A 17,146-nucleotide genomic window follows, 5' to 3' on the forward strand; every position below is an offset into this window, starting at 1 on the left:
AAGCAAAGTCTCTGCCGCTACATCGGTCATACGACTGCGCGATTGAACTCCTGCCAGGCACCTCTCCTCCCAGAGGGAAACTGTTCTCTTTAACCGGACCAGAGCATCAAGCCATGAGGGACTACATCGAGGACTCGCTGGCAGCCGGACTCATTCGCCCCTCATCCTCACCAGCCGGTGCGGGGTTTTTTTTTGTCAAGAAGAAGGACTCTACGCTGCGACCCTGCATCGACTACCGAGGCCTGAACGACATCACAGTCAAGAACAGGTACCCTTTGCCGCTTATCTCTACAGCATTCGAACTCCTCCAGGGAGCCCGGATCTTCACCAAGCTCGACTTGCGCAGCGCTTACCATCTGGTGCGGATTCGGGACGGGGATGAGTGGAAGACGGCGTTCAACACCCCCACAGGGCACTATGAGTATCTGGTGATGCCCTTCGGACTGACAAACGCTCCGGCCGTCTTTCAGAACTTCATTAACGACGTGCTTCGGGAGTTCCTGAACAGATCTGTCTTTGTTTATCTGGATGATATTCTCATCTTTTCAGCAGACCTAACCTCTCACATTCAACAAGTCAGAGAGGTGCTCCGGGGTCTGCAGCAGCACCAATTATACGTGAATATGGAGAAGTGTGAGTTCCATCGGGCATCCGTGTCCTTCCTGGGCTTCGTCCTGGCTGAGGGAGAGATACGGATGGATCCCGGGAAGGTCGACGCGGTGCTGCGGTGGCCTACCCCCACCAACAGGAGGGACGTACAGAGGTTTCTGGGATTTGCCAATTTCTATAGGAAATTCATAAGGAACTTCAGTTCCATGGCCGCTCCTCTGCATTCGCTCACCTCGCCACATACCCTCTTCGACTGGTCCGGGACCTGCCAGGAGGCCTTCAGCAGGCTCAAGGCAAGTTTCACTACTGCGCCCGTTGTCATTATTCCGGACCCAGATAACCAGTTTGTGGTGGAGGTGGATGCATCGAATTCAGGAATCGGAGCAGTCTTGTCGCAGAGGAGTCCCAGGGATGGAAGGATCCACCCGTGCGCGTTCCTGTCTAGAAAGTTGACCCCGGCAGAGAGGAACTACGACGTGGGAGATAGGGAACTGCTGGCGGTCAAGAGCGCGTTGGAGGAGTGGCGGCACTGGCTGGAGGGCTCGCAAGTACCGTTCGTTGTCTTCACGGACCATAAGAACCTTGAATACCTGAAGTCTGCGAAGAGGTTGAACGCCCGTCAGGCCAGGTGGGCCCTATTTTTCACCCGCTTCCACTTTAAGGTGTGTTTCCGCCCAGGCTCCAAAAACGGCAAGCCGGATGCACTCTCGCGGATCCACGAGAGAGGGCGCACGGATTCAGACGCCTCTACTATCCTGCCAGCGGGGTGCTTCGTGGCCGGTTTCACCTGGGCGATCGAGTCGCGGGTGAAGGAGGCTCTGGGAGAGACACCGTCACCCGCGGATTGTCCGTCGGGCCGCCTGTTCGTCATCCCATCTCTGCGGGGAGACGTCATCAACTGGGCCCATACCAACAAGACGGTCTGCCACCCGGGTATGGCGAAGACACGTTCAGTGGTCGAACAAAGGTTCTGGTGGCCTAACCTCAGCAAGGACGTAAGGGAGTTCGTCAACGCCTGCCCGGTGTGTGCTGCCAATAAGACTTCCCGCCTACGGCCTGTTGGTGAGTTGCAACCCCTGTCCATCCCCTTTCGTCTGTGGTCACACATCGCGCTGGACTTCGTCACCGGCCTGCCGCCTTCTCAAGGGAACACAGTGGTGCTGTCCATAGTGGACCGTTTTTCCAAGATGGTCCACTTCGTGCCGCTTCCGAAGATCCCGTCGGCCAAGCAGACAGCCCAGTTGGTATTAGACGAGCTCGTCCGTTACCACGGCCTACCCCAGGACATCGTTTCGGACAGGGGTCCGCAATTCAGCGCCCGTTTCTGGAAGGAGTTCTGCAACCTCATCGGCGCTTCAGCAAGTCGGACATTGGGTCATCACCCAGAGTCTAACGGCCAGACTGAGAGGATTAACCAGGAATTAGAGACCGGTCTTCGATGTCTGGCATCCAGGGACCAGAGCACGTGGAGCCAGCACATCAAGTGGGTGGAGTATGCCCACAATTCTCTACCCTCCGCTTCAACAGGTATGGCTCCACTCCATGTCGTGCATGGGTATCCTCCGTCCCTGTTTCCTCCACTGGTCACAGAATCCACAGTTCCGTCGGCCCTGGCCGTGGTGCGACACTGCAAACGGACCTGGGAAGCAGCTCGGAGGACACTGCTGCGCATGAGCAGCGCCTACAAGGCCGCAGCAGACCGCAAGAAGAGGGCCGCACCAGAGCTCAGAGTGGGACAGCGAGTGTGGCTCTCCACCAAAGATCTCCCGCTGCGGACGGAATCCCGCAAACTTGCTCCCAGGTTCGTTGGCCCGTTCCCTGTTTCCAAGGTTATTAACCCCGTCGCCGTCTCGTTGAAACTGCCCAGGTCGATGAGGGTGCACCCTACGTTCCACGTCAGCAGACTTCGCCCGAATCGCACGTCGTCGCTGGCTCCTCCGCTCAAGTCCCCCCCGACCCCCCGCATGGTCGACGGTGGGTTGGTGTACACCGTGCGCCGGTTGCTGTCTTCCCGCCGCAGAGGGAGGGGGGTCCAGTACCTGGTGGACTGGGAGGGATATGGCCCGGAGGAGCGCTCTTGGATCCCCTCTCGCTTCGTCGTGGACCGCTCCCTCATCAGGGACTTTCACGCGGCTCACCCTGATGCGCCTGGGCCGTCCAGAGCCGGCCGTTGAGGGGGGGGTACTGTCATGATCCTGGATTCCAGCCAGGGCTGGGCGTGGCCGTCTAATCGTAAGGGTCACACCTGCGCCTCATGACCTCCGATTAGACCCAGTACATATAGGACCCGGGGGACGACAGAGACTCTGCTAGATCGTTGCCTCTCATGCCTCGTTCCCGCACTACCGTACTCCTGACGTCTACCTCCCGTGTACCGACCAACGCCTGTCTCCCGACCTACCCCGTAAGCCTGCCGTTACTGATCTTGCTGCTTGTTTGGACTGACTCCCTGGTAACCGACATTGGAACGAATAAAGGCTTATTCCGCACTGCTTACCTCTCACCTGAGTCGTGCATTTGGGTCCACCCCCGAGTCTCGTCCGTGACAGATTCATTCATGCCATAATGGCGCGCCACAAAAGTGTAACTTTTGCCGTCTTTGATCATATCCAATAGTTCTACTTTTTCACTGATCATCATCATCTTCCTCTTCTTCTTGGGTGCTCTGGAGGAAGCTTTCGCATCAGCACAGTGTTTTGGCGGCATTGTGAGGGTTATCGTGCACAGTTAACAGCTCAGAAAATGGCAGAAATAAAGGACATTGGAAAGGGTGGAATGAAAGTTGCTGGGTGAGGCTTCGATGATGCGCAGCGAATCAGGTCACGAGATAAATCCACACATGCGCTCATTGGTTGGGTGTGCCGAGGACCAACCACACACCTTGTATCGATGTGTCTGCGCAATGTGCTGATCGGGCAATTTTTTTTTTGGGGGGGGGTGGGAAAAAAAAAATAAAGCAAATTACTGAAGTCGGAACAAGCGAAGCGTGAAGTTGCAAGAAAACCCTGTATTATTCCGGTGGGTATACTAGAGCCTATTAGCTATTTTTGGAGACGAGGCAGAGTAGAGTGTGAGGAACCATCCAGTATGACAGGGCATGAAATGATTTTTAATGTTTGGCTGGCGTCTTTCTTGCTCAACACAACCGCATATTTAAAGACAGATACTTCCAACAAATAACTCCATACAGAGTACTTCTCTGCTCTTTTGAGCATAGCAAGAAATGGTAAATGAACTCCTCTTACGTAACACTTTTTCCACACCATCACAGTGCCCAAAAGACTTTATAAAACCTCACAATAACCCACCACCGGGCTACTGCTGCCATCCATGCTGTTGCCTGGTCCACTGGGAGCAAACTAGCCCAAGGACACTTTGACATGTGGACAATTACAGCCAGGATTTGAATCGGCGACCCTTTAGTCACTGGTCAAACTCCACTAGTGTATTTCACTTCTTCTTCTTTTCCGTTCGGCTTGTCCCATTAGGGGTCGCCACAGCGTGTCATCTTTTGCCATCTTAGCCTATCTTCTGCATCTTCCTCTCTAACCCCAACTGCCCTCATGTCTTCCCTCACCGCATCCATAAACCTTCTCTTTGGTCTTCCTCTCGCTCTTTTGTCTGGCAGCTCCATCCTCAGCACCCTGTTACCAATATACTCACTCTCTCGCCTCTGAACATGTCCAAACCATCGAAGTCTGCTCTCTCGAATCTTGTCTCCAAAACATCCAACTTTAGCTGTCCCTCTTATGAGCTCATTTCTAATCCTATCCAACCTGCTCACTCCGAGCGAGAACCTCAACATCTTCATTTCTGCTACCTCCAGTTCTGCTTCCTGTTTCAGTGCCACCGTCTCTAATCCGTACATCATGGCCGGCCTCAGTACTGTTTTGTAAACTTTGCCCTTCATCCTAGCAGAGACTCTTCTGTCACATAACACACCAGACACCTTTCGCCAGCTGTTCCAACCTGCTTAGACCAGTTTCTTCACTTCCTTACCACACTCACCATTGTTCTGGATTGTTGACCCTAAATATTTGAAGTCCTCCACCCTCGCTATCTCTTCTCCCTGTAACCTCACTCTTCCCCCTCCACTTTTCTCATTCACGCACTTATATTCTGTTTTACTTCGGCGAATCTTCATTCCTCTCCTTTCCAGTGCATGTCTCCATCTTTCTAATTGTTCCTCTGCATGCTCCCTGATTTCAGTGCATATCACAATATCATCTGCGAACATCATGGTCCAAGGGGATTCCAGTCTAACCTCATCTGTGAGCCTATCCATTACCACTGCAAACAGGAAGGGGCTCAGAGCTGATCCCTGATGCAGTCCCATCTCCACCTTAAATTCTTCTGTCACACCTAAGGCACACCTCACCATTGTTCTGCTGCCATCATACATGTCCTGTACTATTTTAACATACTTCTCTGCCACACCAGAATTACGCATGCAGTACCACAGTTCCTCTCTTGGTACTCTGTCATAGGCTTTCTCGAGATCCACAAAGACATAATGTAGCTCCTTCTGACCTTCTCTGTACTTTTCCACTAGCATCCTCAAGGCAAATAATACATCTGTAGTATTCTTTCTAGGCATGAAACCATACTGTTGCTCGCAGATACTTACTTCTGTCCTGAGTCTAGCCTCCAATACTCTCTCCCATAACTTCATTGTGTGGGTCATCAACTTTATTCCTCTATAATTCCCACAGCTCTGAAGATCCCCTTTGTTCTTAAAAATTGGAACTAGAACACTTTTCCTCAATTCTTTAGGCATCTTTTCCCCCGCTAGTATTCTGTTGAATAAGTTGGTCAAAAACTCCACAGCCATCTCTCCAAATTGCTTCCATACCTCTACCGGAATGTCATCAGGACCAAATGCCTTTGCATTTTTCATCCTTTGTAGTGGCTTTCTGACTTCCCCCTTACTAATCATTGCCACTTCCTGGTCCTTCACACTTGCCTCTTAAACTCTTCCTTCTCTCTCATTTTCTTCATTCATCAACTTCTCAAAGTATTCTTTCCATCTTTTTAACACACTACTGGCACCAGTCAACACATTTCCATCTCTATCCTTAATCACCCTTACCTGCTGCACATCCTTCCCATCTCTATCCCTCTGTCTGGCCAACCTGTAGAGATACTTTTCTCCTTCTTTCGTGTCCAACCTGGTGTACATGTCTTCATATGCCTCTTGTTTAGTCTTTGCCAGCTCTACCTTTGCCCTACGTTCTCCTCACTCAATCTTATACTCTTTCACCTCCAAGACATTCTTAGCTAGCTCTTCCTTTAAAATAACCCCTACTCCACGGTAGAATAATTTAAACCCCGCTCCTAAACTTCTAGCCTAACTACCTTTCCACTTGCTCTCTTGGATGCACAGAATATCAACCTTTCTCCTAATCATCATGTCAACCAACTCCTGAGTTTTTCCTGTCATGGTCCCAACATTCAAAGTCCATAAGCTCAGTTGTAGGCTCTGTGCATTCCTGCCACAGCGTGTCATCTTTTTCCATCTAATCCCATTTCCTGCATCTTTCTCTCTAATACCAACACCTGTGTATCAGTAGCCGTGCTAATATCGATATTCACTGTTCAACAGTGTGGTGGGATGATTGGAGGTCCGATACACTTTGTTTAAAATTTTGGTTTCAGGACAAGATTTGAGCTACATCACCAAGGCATTTTTTTGAAAAATAAATTCTCCTTCATTGTATGGCTTTTTGGCACGCAAGCTATGACAAAAAAGTATGAATTTGAAAGTCTGCTTCTAAATTTAATTAATTTATCCATCTTCTGCCGCTTCATTGGGTTGGGTCGTGGGAGCAGTAACCCCTGCAGGGATGCCCAGACCTTCCTGAGCCACTTCATCCAGCTCTTCCCGGGGGATCCCAAGACGTTCCCAGGCCAGCCAAGAAATGTAATTTTTCCAGCATGTCCTGGGTCATCCCCGGGGTCTCTTTCCAGTGGGACGTGGCTGGAACACCTCACCAGGGAGGCGTCTGGGAGGTATCCGAATCAGATGCCGCAGCCACTTCAGATGTATCCTTTCAATGCGGAGGAACAATGCCTCAACACTTAACCCCTCTCGGATGACGAAAATTCTCACCCTATCTCGAAGGGAGAGCCTGGACACCCTGTGGAGGAAACTCATTTGTCCGCTTGAATCAGAGTTCTTGTTCTTTCAGTTACGACCCATAGTTTGTGACCATAGGCTTGGTTAGGAACATAGATCAACTGATTACTTGAAAGCTTCACCTTTCACCTTGGTCCTGCTTTACAATGGATCAAAATAAATTCCGCATCACTGCAAATGCTGCACCGATCTGCCTGTTGATCTCTGCTCCATTCTTCCCTCACTCGTGATAAAGACCCCAACATACTTGAACTCCTCCACTTGGGGCAAGATATCTTACATGACTCTTATAAGGAATTGTTCCTCTTTACTATTAACTTGAATGTCTCTTGTTCTTTGTTGTTGTTAATTTGTTTGTTCTTTACTTTGCCACTTGACTTTATGTGCGTGCGCTTTGCTTGAGTTCATTGTGGTAGTTGGGAGCGGATATTGCTTGCCTTTATTATGGTATTTGCATACACGCTTTGCTTGAGTTTATTACGGTTCTTACCGGTATTGTGACAACAATACAGGTGAGACTGGGGGACACCACCTCCTCCATGCACAATTTCAGTACCGGGCCACCCCAAGGTTTAGTTCTCTCCCCTCTGCCCTTCTTGCTTTACACAAACGACTGCACCTCGAGGCATCCGACTGTCAAATCATCATCATCCAATCAGTACTGTGTATCTCCATCACAGTCTGGTTTGGGGCCTCCACAAAACAGGACAAACTCCGACTGCAACAGATTGCTGGCACAACTCTACCCACGATCGACGACTTGCACACAACTCGAAGTAGATCCAGAGTGGGCAGGATCCTTTCGGACCCTCGACATCTTACCCACCAGCTCTTCCAGATCCTTCCATCGGGAAAGCGCTACCGATCCTTCATTGGAGTCCAGCTGTCTTTAATTATAGTGATTGGACATGATTGGAAAGCCATAGACCTGTCTGTAGAAGACCTTAGAGCTCACAGTGCATGTCAGAGCAAATGAGTATGTGGTCAAAGGAACTACCTGAAGAGCTCAGAGAAAAAAATTGTGGCAAGGGACAGTTCTGGCCATTGTTACAAAAAATAAAGCTGATACACTTAAGGTTCCTAAGAGTACAGTGGCCTTAAATCCTTAAATGGAAGATGTTTGGGACAAACAGAACCCTTCCTAGAGCTGGCCATCGGCCCAAATTGAGCAATCGGGGGTCTTTGTGTGAGAGAGGTAAAGAAGAACCTAAAGATCCCTGTTATTGAGCTACAGAGTTGGGAGATGGAGAAAGTGCTTGAAAGCCAACCATCACTGCCGCCCTCCACCATTTGGGGTTTTATGGCAGACTGGCCTGACGGAATCTTCTCTTCAGTCCAAGACACATTAAAACCCACATGGAGTTTGCTTAAAAGACCAAGACCCAGACTCCAAGACCAAAATAGACCTTTTTGGACTTAAGAGAAGACCTGGCACTGCTCATCAGTCCCAAAAGTAAAGCAAGGTGGTGGCGCGATCATACTGTTGTTGTTTTTTCAGATCCAGGGACAGTACAATAACTTGCAACTGAAGGAAAGATGAATGCAGCCTAGTACAGGAATATCGTGGACAAAAACCTGATCTAGAGTGCTCGGGACCTCAGACTGGGCTGAAGGTTCACCTTCCAATAAGACAATGACCCAAAGCATACAGCTAAAATAATGAAGGGACTTCAGAAAAACTCTGTGACTGTTCTTGAATAGCCCAGCCAGAGCACTGAGTTTAACCGAATTGAGAAAATGGCTGTACGCCGAGGTTCGCCATCTAACCTGACAGAATTGGACAGGAACTGCAAGGACCAATTCCAGAAAAGCCCCAAATTCAGGTGTGAAAAATGTGTCGCATGATCCCCAAATAGACTCATGGCTGTATTACCTCAAAAGGGTGCTTGTACGAAATATTGAGCAAAGAGTCTGAATATCTAAGGGTGTGTGATTATATCAGATTTCCCTCATAATTTTTTTCCCCCATCAATATGGGGTGATGTGTACATTAATGAGGAAAAAATAACTTGAATGATTTTAGCAAATGGCTCCAATAAACAAGTTTTAAGGGGGTTTGAATACTCTCCGTACTCTACATCAAACATCTAAACAGACAAGAGACAATGTATGCAAAAACCTCTCCCTCAAAACTAAAACGTTCATGTTTATTTAACATAAATGTACATGCATAATCATTTTGAAGACCATGTAATGACCGGAACTCATTTATTGGCCCCTGTCATGACAGTGTCACTTCCAGAGTAAGCTCAAACTAGCTATAATTGGCCAGAGCCTGTTTGGCAAGGAGGTGTACAGCAACCTGAGGAAACACGGTCACAAGGTGGTAGGAGTGTTCACTGTACCAGACAAGGATGGCATGGCCGACCCTCTTGGTAAGTAATAACCATTTGCTTCATGTTTTTGATATGTGTGAGAATAAAACTGCATGTTCTATGTCAGTTAGAAATAATTTGTAGAACAGGAAATTTTGCTTCGTTCAAATTTTCAGCCAATGAAATGTCATTTTTTTTCTAAAACTATCGTGATATTTGAACCCTACGATAAACAACACAAATGGACGTAGGTTTCCCTTGCCCGGTCATGGTTCACAGGGACCACCGTCTGGAGCAAGGCCTGCAGATGGGGCTCGAAGGCAAGTGCCTTGTGGATGGGCCTGAACCCAAGGACCCCAGCCAGGCATAGCCCGAAAGGGTAACATGGGTCTCCCTTTCCATGGACTGGCCATCCATGGAAGGATCTTAGGGGGCAGGTCCAGTGTGAGTTGGGTAGTGGTTTAAGGCAGGGACCTTTGGGATCTGATCCCTTCAGAAACTGGCTTGAGGGAGGTTGAATGTCGCCTCTCTGGCAGGGAAGCAGCCCAAACTTTGGGTGAGGTGGAGAAGTTCAGACTAGCTATAGTTGGGCCTACCTCCACACACGGCTTGGGTTCTGGTACCAGTCCTCTTGAGAGGGGTTGGACTCTCTTCCACTCTGGAGTTGTGCACGGTGACAGGCATTGAGCAGGTGTGGGTATACTTATTGGCCCCCAGCTCGCCGCCTGTACATTGGGGTTCAACCTGGTGGGCGAGATGCAAGAGAAAAAAGAAGAGTTTATAATCTGGATTTGAAAACACTTAGACTTAGATCTGATGTCACCTCTGTTGGCAATTTTTTTGTAGCTTAATAGCTCAAGGCTGCCTCACCATCTTTGCTTTGGACTCTGCACTCCATTATTAGACGTGAGCCACTCGATCTCAGAGCCTTACTGGGTTTTATTCCGTTAGAATATCTTTCATGGATTTAGGACCTAAACCATTTAGTTAATAATAGACCAGTGGCAGAACTTTAAAATCTATTCTAAAACTGACTGGAAGCCAGTGTAAATACTTTTGAATTGGAGTTATATGCTCTGACCCCTTTGGTCTGGTCACAACCCAAGCTGCAGCATTCTGAATGAGCTGCAGCTGTTTAATGCTCTTTTGGGGAGCCCAGTCAGAAGACCATTACAATAGTCAAGTCTACTTGAGATATAAGCATGGAATAGCTTCTCCTGGTCTGCTTGACACATGCAAACCTTCTCTGTAGATATGTTCTTCAGGTGGTAAAAGGCAGTTTCAGAAATTTATTTGATTTATTTAACCCTGTCAAAGGTCAGGTTGGAATCTATCAGAGCACTAAGTTTTCGTACTTGGTCTTTGCTTTTTAAAGATATTGAGTCCAGGTTTTTACAAACACAAATCTTTTTTTTTTGTTGTGGTTTAGTGTAAGGATTTTTTTTTTTGCCTTATCCAGTTATTTATCTGCTTTCGACAGTAGCTCAACACAGTTGAACTATAGTCATCTGTAGACACTGCTACATATAACAGTGTGTCATCTGCATAGCTATGATAGTCAAAACTAAAATTCTGGAAAATTTGCCCCAAGGGTAGCATATACAGGCTGAACAAGAGGGGTCCAAGAACTGACCCTTGAGGGACCCCGTACGTTGCAATTTGTTGAGATTGAGCACTTACAATGGTGACAAAGTAGCTCCTTTCCTTCAGGAAGGACCTGAAACATTTAAGGACTGTTCCATTGAGATCCAACAAGACCAAAATTGACACCTTTCCTGATCCGGCATTCAGTCTTTTATCATTCAGCACTTTTTTTTTAAAGCAGATTCTGAAATGTAATAAGTTTTGAATCCTGATTGAAATTAGTCAAAAAGTCCATTTAAATTCAAGAAATTGCTGAGTTAATAAAAAAACAAATTCCTCCACAATCTTGGCTATGAAAGGGAGATGAGAAATGGGTCAACATCTTGCAAACACGGAAGCGTGCAGTGCTGTTTTTTTCAGAAGCGTCAAGTAAATTAAAAATTGTGACAATTTGAAAAGGTAATCTCTTCCTCACACTGCCTTTTCAGCCTTGGCAGCAGAAAAGGATGGTACACCAGTTTTCAAGTTCCCACGGTGGCGAGTTAAAGGAAAAACCATCCCGGAGGTACTCGAGGCCTACATGGCGGTGGATGCTGAGATCAATGTTATGCCATTCTGCTCTCAGTTCATACCCATGAGCATCATTGATTATCCCAAGCATGGCTCCATCATTTACCACCCCTCCATCCTTCCCCTGCACAGAGGAGCCTCAGCCATCAACTGGTAAGGAGTTGCTCATGACAATTGGGTGGTTATTGATGACCCTTTTCATATAGGGTTAGATCTTTGAGTTATTTTTTTCCTTGGGCCTTTTTAACCAATAAAAAGGTGTAATAAGGACACAATCAAAATTTTAAGTGCAAAGTGAGATTTACTTTACAAAAACTGTGAGATTGTGTGTGGGTGTGTCGAAAAAAAAGTCAACATATTGCTGTTTGAATGCCTTTTTTTCCTGATATATATATATATATATATATAAGAAATGAAAAAAAAAGTAGGCTATAGTATATATTTAACTCATATTATCGATGCTGTATCCTCCCAGAGCTGACCCCTAGACAAGACTCACAAGAGTAATATTTCCAGTTTCCTCAAATGTACATAAAAACACATTTTAAGACCTTTCTTTTCAATGAACGATAGAATTCTGCCTTGAATGTCCAAATATATTAACTTTCTACTTCCTGCTATAACATAAATAGAACAAGCCAGCCTTCTTTTGTAAAAATAATATTCATGTAAGACCATGCATGCACATGCTAAAACTCTAATGTTGTCATGATCAAGATCTAATGGTAAAAACTATGGTGTATGCACTGGAGCCTTGTTTTAATAGACCACGATTTGAAGGATATCAGAACTGACTGTCTGGACAGTTTGTAGAAAAAATAGTTTCCATCCATTCATCATTCACCGTCGGTTCACGGGGTTAATAGCTTTAGCAGGGAAGCCCAGACTCCTGTCTCACCGTCACTTCATCCAACTCCTGTGAAGGCATGTAAGCATATTGAAGTTCTGTTTTTTTCAATGTGCATCTGCGCTCGCTTTGCTTGAGTTCATTCCGGTAACTGTATGTGGACTTTGCTTGTCTTTTATTTCGGCTATTACGGGTATTGTGACAAGCTCAGTGTGTGTGTGTGTGCGTTGATGTGTGTGTGAGACGGGACTGTGCATGTGTTTGCAGCGGGAGTGTGATGGGGGTGTGGGGAGCGCAACAGTGACTGAGGAAAAGAAGCTTTATTGTTCCCACCTCCCAGCTCAGCTGTGCAATGAGAGAAGGGAGTTTTTCCCGAGGAGAACGACCTCAGCCCATCTCCCCAGCGTCTTTCGTCCACGATCACATGACCGTAGCAGAAAATGTTAATATGGTATTTCGCAAAACAGTCATGCGCATTGAATGAAAATAGGTTGAAGTTTCCCTTTTGGATTGTGATCTTCTTCTTCTTTTTCTTTTGGCTTGTTCCGTTAGGTGTTGCCACAGCGTGTCATCATTTTCCATTTAAGCCCATCTCGTGCATCTTCCTCTCTTAACACCCACTGTTCTCATGTCCTCCCTTACAACATCCATTAACCTTTTCTTCGATCTTCCTCTTGCTCTTTTGCCTGGTAGCTCCATCCTCAACACCTTTTTACCAATATACTCACTCTCTCGCCTTTGAACATGTCTAAACCATCGAAGTCTGCGTTCTCTCACCTTGTCTCCAAAACATCCAACGTTGGCTGTCCCTCTAATGAGCTAATTTCTTATCCTATCCAGCCTGTTCACACCAAGCAAGAACGTTAGCATCTTCATTTCTGCTACCTCCAGTTCTGCTTCCTGTTGTTTCTTCAGAGCCATTGTCTCTAATCCGTACATCATGGCCAGCTTCACCACTGTTTTATAAATTTTGCCCTTCATACTCTTCTGTCACATAGAACACCAGACACCTTCCGCCAACTGATCTTTGGAGAAAAAAAATTGTCAATTTTGCTCTTAAAATGGCAGGGAAAATGCAAAGCTAAATAAAAATACTGTATATGGATCAACACGGGATGTTTTTACCAGAGTGGGAGAGCTCATATTTTTTTGTTGAGCATAATGGACAGACGGATTTCACAGCTTCAAATTTTCACTGGAGTTCACTCCATGCAAATGATGGCCTGGAATTTCCAAAAGTGACTGAACTTTGTAGTCACAAGTTTGTCAATTTGAAAAATGAGATGCAGTTTAAAAAAAATAATGAAGCATCCAGAGACTAACGCTTGCATTTTATCAAGTGCCTTGGAATATTGGCAGGGCCAAAAAGCCATACAATGACGGGGAATTTATTAAAAAATGCTTCGGTGACATTGAAATATTGTGTCTTGAAAACCAAAATGTTAAACAAATGGTATCAGACCTTAAAATGTACCGCCACACTGTTGAACGGAAAATATCGGATGTAGCATGGCTACTAATTCACAGTTGCACTCAGACCTCCAATCAAGGGAGTATTTTAGTATTACATGAGATGAGAGCTGTGACATTCAAGATAAGAGATGGTTGAACTGCTAATTTGTCTGTGAGAAAAAACACACAATTTTTTCAAATTATCGGCCAGTGTTCTTGGTATTCTGTGGGAGTCATTTTTTTGTCATCATCTTGGTGTATGGCAAGGTGGCACAGCTCTTGAGCGTTGGCCTCACAGTTCTGAGGTCCAGGGTTCAAATCTTGGCCCCACCTGTGTGGTGTTTGCATGTTCTTCCTGTGCCTAAATGGATGGATAGATGTTGGTGTGTGACATTTACAATAAATCTGGGTGAGTAAAGGTATGTGTGTGAGGAGGGAATGATGTTCATGTGGATGATGTGGCTCTTTGCCGTAAGACAGTAAAAAATGACTCTTCATCTATGACTGGTTGGCCACCCCTTTAAACTGACCCTAAGTGTGAATGTGAGCACGACTGGTTGTTTGCCAGTTGGTGTCCTCCGATTGGCTGGTGACCAATACCCTGCCCCACGGCCCTCTGAGACTGGTTTCTACAGCTGAACACAACATTCCAACTGTTATTAGTAGATTGATGGGTGCAGAGGTTCTAAAACGCCGGACAACACAGCTCCTCACACCACTGCGACTCGCAAACCCCTCTACAATGACAAGTTGACAGCACAAGAATGGTAATAATTTCAATTTGTCACTTAAACCAATATTGACAAAGTTCCAGTTTTGGCCACAGTTGTTGCTGGGTCACAGATGAAATATAACTAGATCCAACCAGCAGACGGGCCTGTGGATGTGTAGAATGTGGCGACATTCCGATCAAAGGCAATGGATTGCCATTTGGTAGCCATGTTGAATGTAGCGAGATTTCCAAGCGATGTGTTGACATGGGGCCATTATGGCTGGAGTTCTAGGTATTGTCACACAGACCTCTTGGAGAGCCAGCACACATGCCTGTGGTGTTAACTTAAAGAATATGACAATCTATGGAGTCTGGAACATGCTATTTTTGGTACAGTAAGTTTTTTTTTCTTTGTCAAGGCATTTGTTTGTGGCAATGGACGGGTATGTGTACATCAACAGTGTTATCACTGAGCACCCACCAGTTTGGATAAAATATCCATCCATCCATCCATCATCTGAGCCACTCATCCTCACAAAGGTTGCAGGAGTTCCGAAGTCTATCCCAGCTGTCATCAGACAGAATACGCCAGAGACTGGTTACCAGCCAATCGCAGGGCACATGGAGACAGACAACAGTTACACTCACAATCACACCTGGGAGCAATTTAGAGTCTCCAATTCATGAATGTTTTTGGGATGTGGGTGGAAACCGGTGTGCCCGGAGAAAACCCACGTAGCCAGGAGGAGAACATGCAAACTCAACACAGGTGGAGACAGGATTCGAACCCCGGTCCTCAGAACTGTGAGGCTTACCATACCACCAAAAAGTATAATTTGCAACCTAAATAATATTTTGTACTGTTGTGCATGGTCATTAAGATTGTAGTTTGTGTTTTTTTGACAAAAAAATACCGTTATTGGTTGTTTTGTTTTTTTTAAGTGTGGTTCCATACATAAATAAGACTAAAACATATTCTCTATCAGTAAACTAAGGTAATGAATTAGCAAACTCATAATTAGATGAAATATTCAAATGAAAAACCTTTCACCTTCAACTTTTCTTTGCCTGGGTAGTAAGGGAAAAAAGGCCTTAAATGTCAAATATAGTAATTGATGATGGAAAAAAAGTTACAAAAAATGTTACTGGTGTTGTCAAAAGGGCACAAATTATACATTATACAATATAGTTTGGGCACCATTAGTAACCACAAACATCAGAGTTTGACACCATCATAAACATGACCCCATGTTCAGAGAAAGCAGAGCTATAGAGTCCAATTTAGAACAATCAGTAACAGTAGAAGAGCCTCGGAAAGACAATTCAGTCAGTGTAATGGAAAAGATGCTAAATGTTGGGACATTGCTGAAAGTTACTAAAACTGTTACTATCTTACATATTATAAGAATGCTTGCAATCAAAACAACCCTAAAATTCAATAAAGGAGTCAAAGGACATTAAAATTATATAAAAAAAGAGAAGATAACCTTTCAATCAATGAATTGAAAAAAATATCTGGGATATTTGTCTTTGTTTCCTCAGGTCCTTGATCCATGGTGATAAGAAAGCTGGCTTCACAGTATTTTGGGCTGATGATGGTCTGGATACTGGACCAATCCTGCTGCAGCGGGAGTGTATTGTTGAACCCAATGACACTGTGGATACACTTTATAACCGTTTCCTCTTTCCGGAAGGCATCAAGGCAATGGTAACTATTAAAAGGTCAACATGGTCATTCTGTTCCTGCTGTCAAGTTGACAAAATCCTGATTCAGGACGAAGGTCCGTCATTTGAAGCTACCTGCCCTATAAAATAATTATTTACATGAGTTCCATCCAGGTACCGTACTACTGTTTAGGTAATTGGAGGCTCTACATTTTCCATTGGTGTGTTTGGGAAATGTACTTATTTATTTTCAACAGAGGCAAGTAAAAACTAAGGAAGAAAGTTTGTCCAGAACCAAGACTTAGTGGAAGGTAACCATCTGCCTCGACCACTTGGTTTGAGATGGAGAGACAGGCAAGGATCAGAGTTGAGTGAGAGAGAATAGTTCAAGGGTTTGGAGGGTTAGAAAACAATGCATTTAACAGTAACTTTATGACTAATAATTTTTGATACTGACGGAAGTACATTTTTATGTGAAGAAACCCACTATACAGGGTTCGCACGCGGCCCTAAGAGTCCCTAAAATCCACGAAAACCGGCCAAGCCCCTAAAAAGGCTTTAAATTAAAAATAAAATCAAAGGGAGGACCTCTACCGCCAAAATTCTCCCTAAAAAATAAATTAATCTTTTATTTAAAAAAAATAGCGATCCGTCTGGCGTCCAAATCACCCGGAAATTGTCAACGGAAGTCACCGTGTTGACAACAAGTCGCCATCTTGTCGATATTCCATTGTTTGTTTCCGTGAGTAGGCATTTCACTTCGTCTTCGTTAGATCCAACTTGTATCACGGGGAAGTGCATTTTTCAAGAAGGTTGGGTTCAAAGTAAGGAGTTTGGAGGTGGGTTCGTCGAGATCCAAAAGATCGGGACGTGTTTTACTGCCATCTGTGCAAGCAGAGCTACCAGCTTGAAAAAGATGGGCGTCAAAGCGCTGGAGTCGCATCGGAAAAACAGGAGACATGCTGATTTGGCGAAGACTCTCTCATCTTTCGTTGGTATGAATCTGTTTCGAAAATATCAAGATAGTGAAGCATCAACTTCAAGGAGTGGTACTAGCAGTGCATGCGCACTAGGGATCGCAAAAAAACGCTTACTTTCATAACCCTTTTTAACCGAACAACTGTAGCAAAAAAACGGTACCATAGTGGTGTTTACATAATTCACCCGCGGGACCTCGAGTTGGGGTGCGGGGTTCCGCACAGACGGTTTTTGTTGTTGCTCTTCCGGAGTGACGAGTTCACAGAGTTCCCCCCATT

General features: G+C 45.6%; 1 protein-coding gene across 4 annotated transcripts in view; it reads left to right on the plus strand.

Moving 5' to 3' along the window:
* The window catches only part of LOC133493198 (mitochondrial 10-formyltetrahydrofolate dehydrogenase-like), a 212,475-nt gene that overhangs the window by 5,465 nt on the left and 189,864 nt on the right, over positions 1-17,146 (plus strand). For 3 of the 4 annotated variants that reach the window (XM_061806244.1, XM_061806245.1, XM_061806246.1), the window contains 3 exons: positions 8,976-9,120; positions 11,133-11,367; positions 15,768-15,933. In XM_061806244.1, coding sequence (XP_061662228.1) covers positions 8,976-9,120; positions 11,133-11,367; positions 15,768-15,933 — 546 coding nt within the window. Of the gene's footprint in view, positions 1-8,483; positions 8,569-8,975; positions 9,121-11,132; positions 11,368-15,767; positions 15,934-17,146 lie in introns of those variants that run through there. The other variant, XM_061806247.1, reaches the window with a different exon arrangement.

The sequence above is a fragment of the Syngnathoides biaculeatus genome, chromosome 20 (assembly GCF_019802595.1).
Source record: "Syngnathoides biaculeatus isolate LvHL_M chromosome 20, ASM1980259v1, whole genome shotgun sequence".
Classification (NCBI taxonomy): Eukaryota; Metazoa; Chordata; class Actinopteri; order Syngnathiformes; family Syngnathidae; genus Syngnathoides; species Syngnathoides biaculeatus.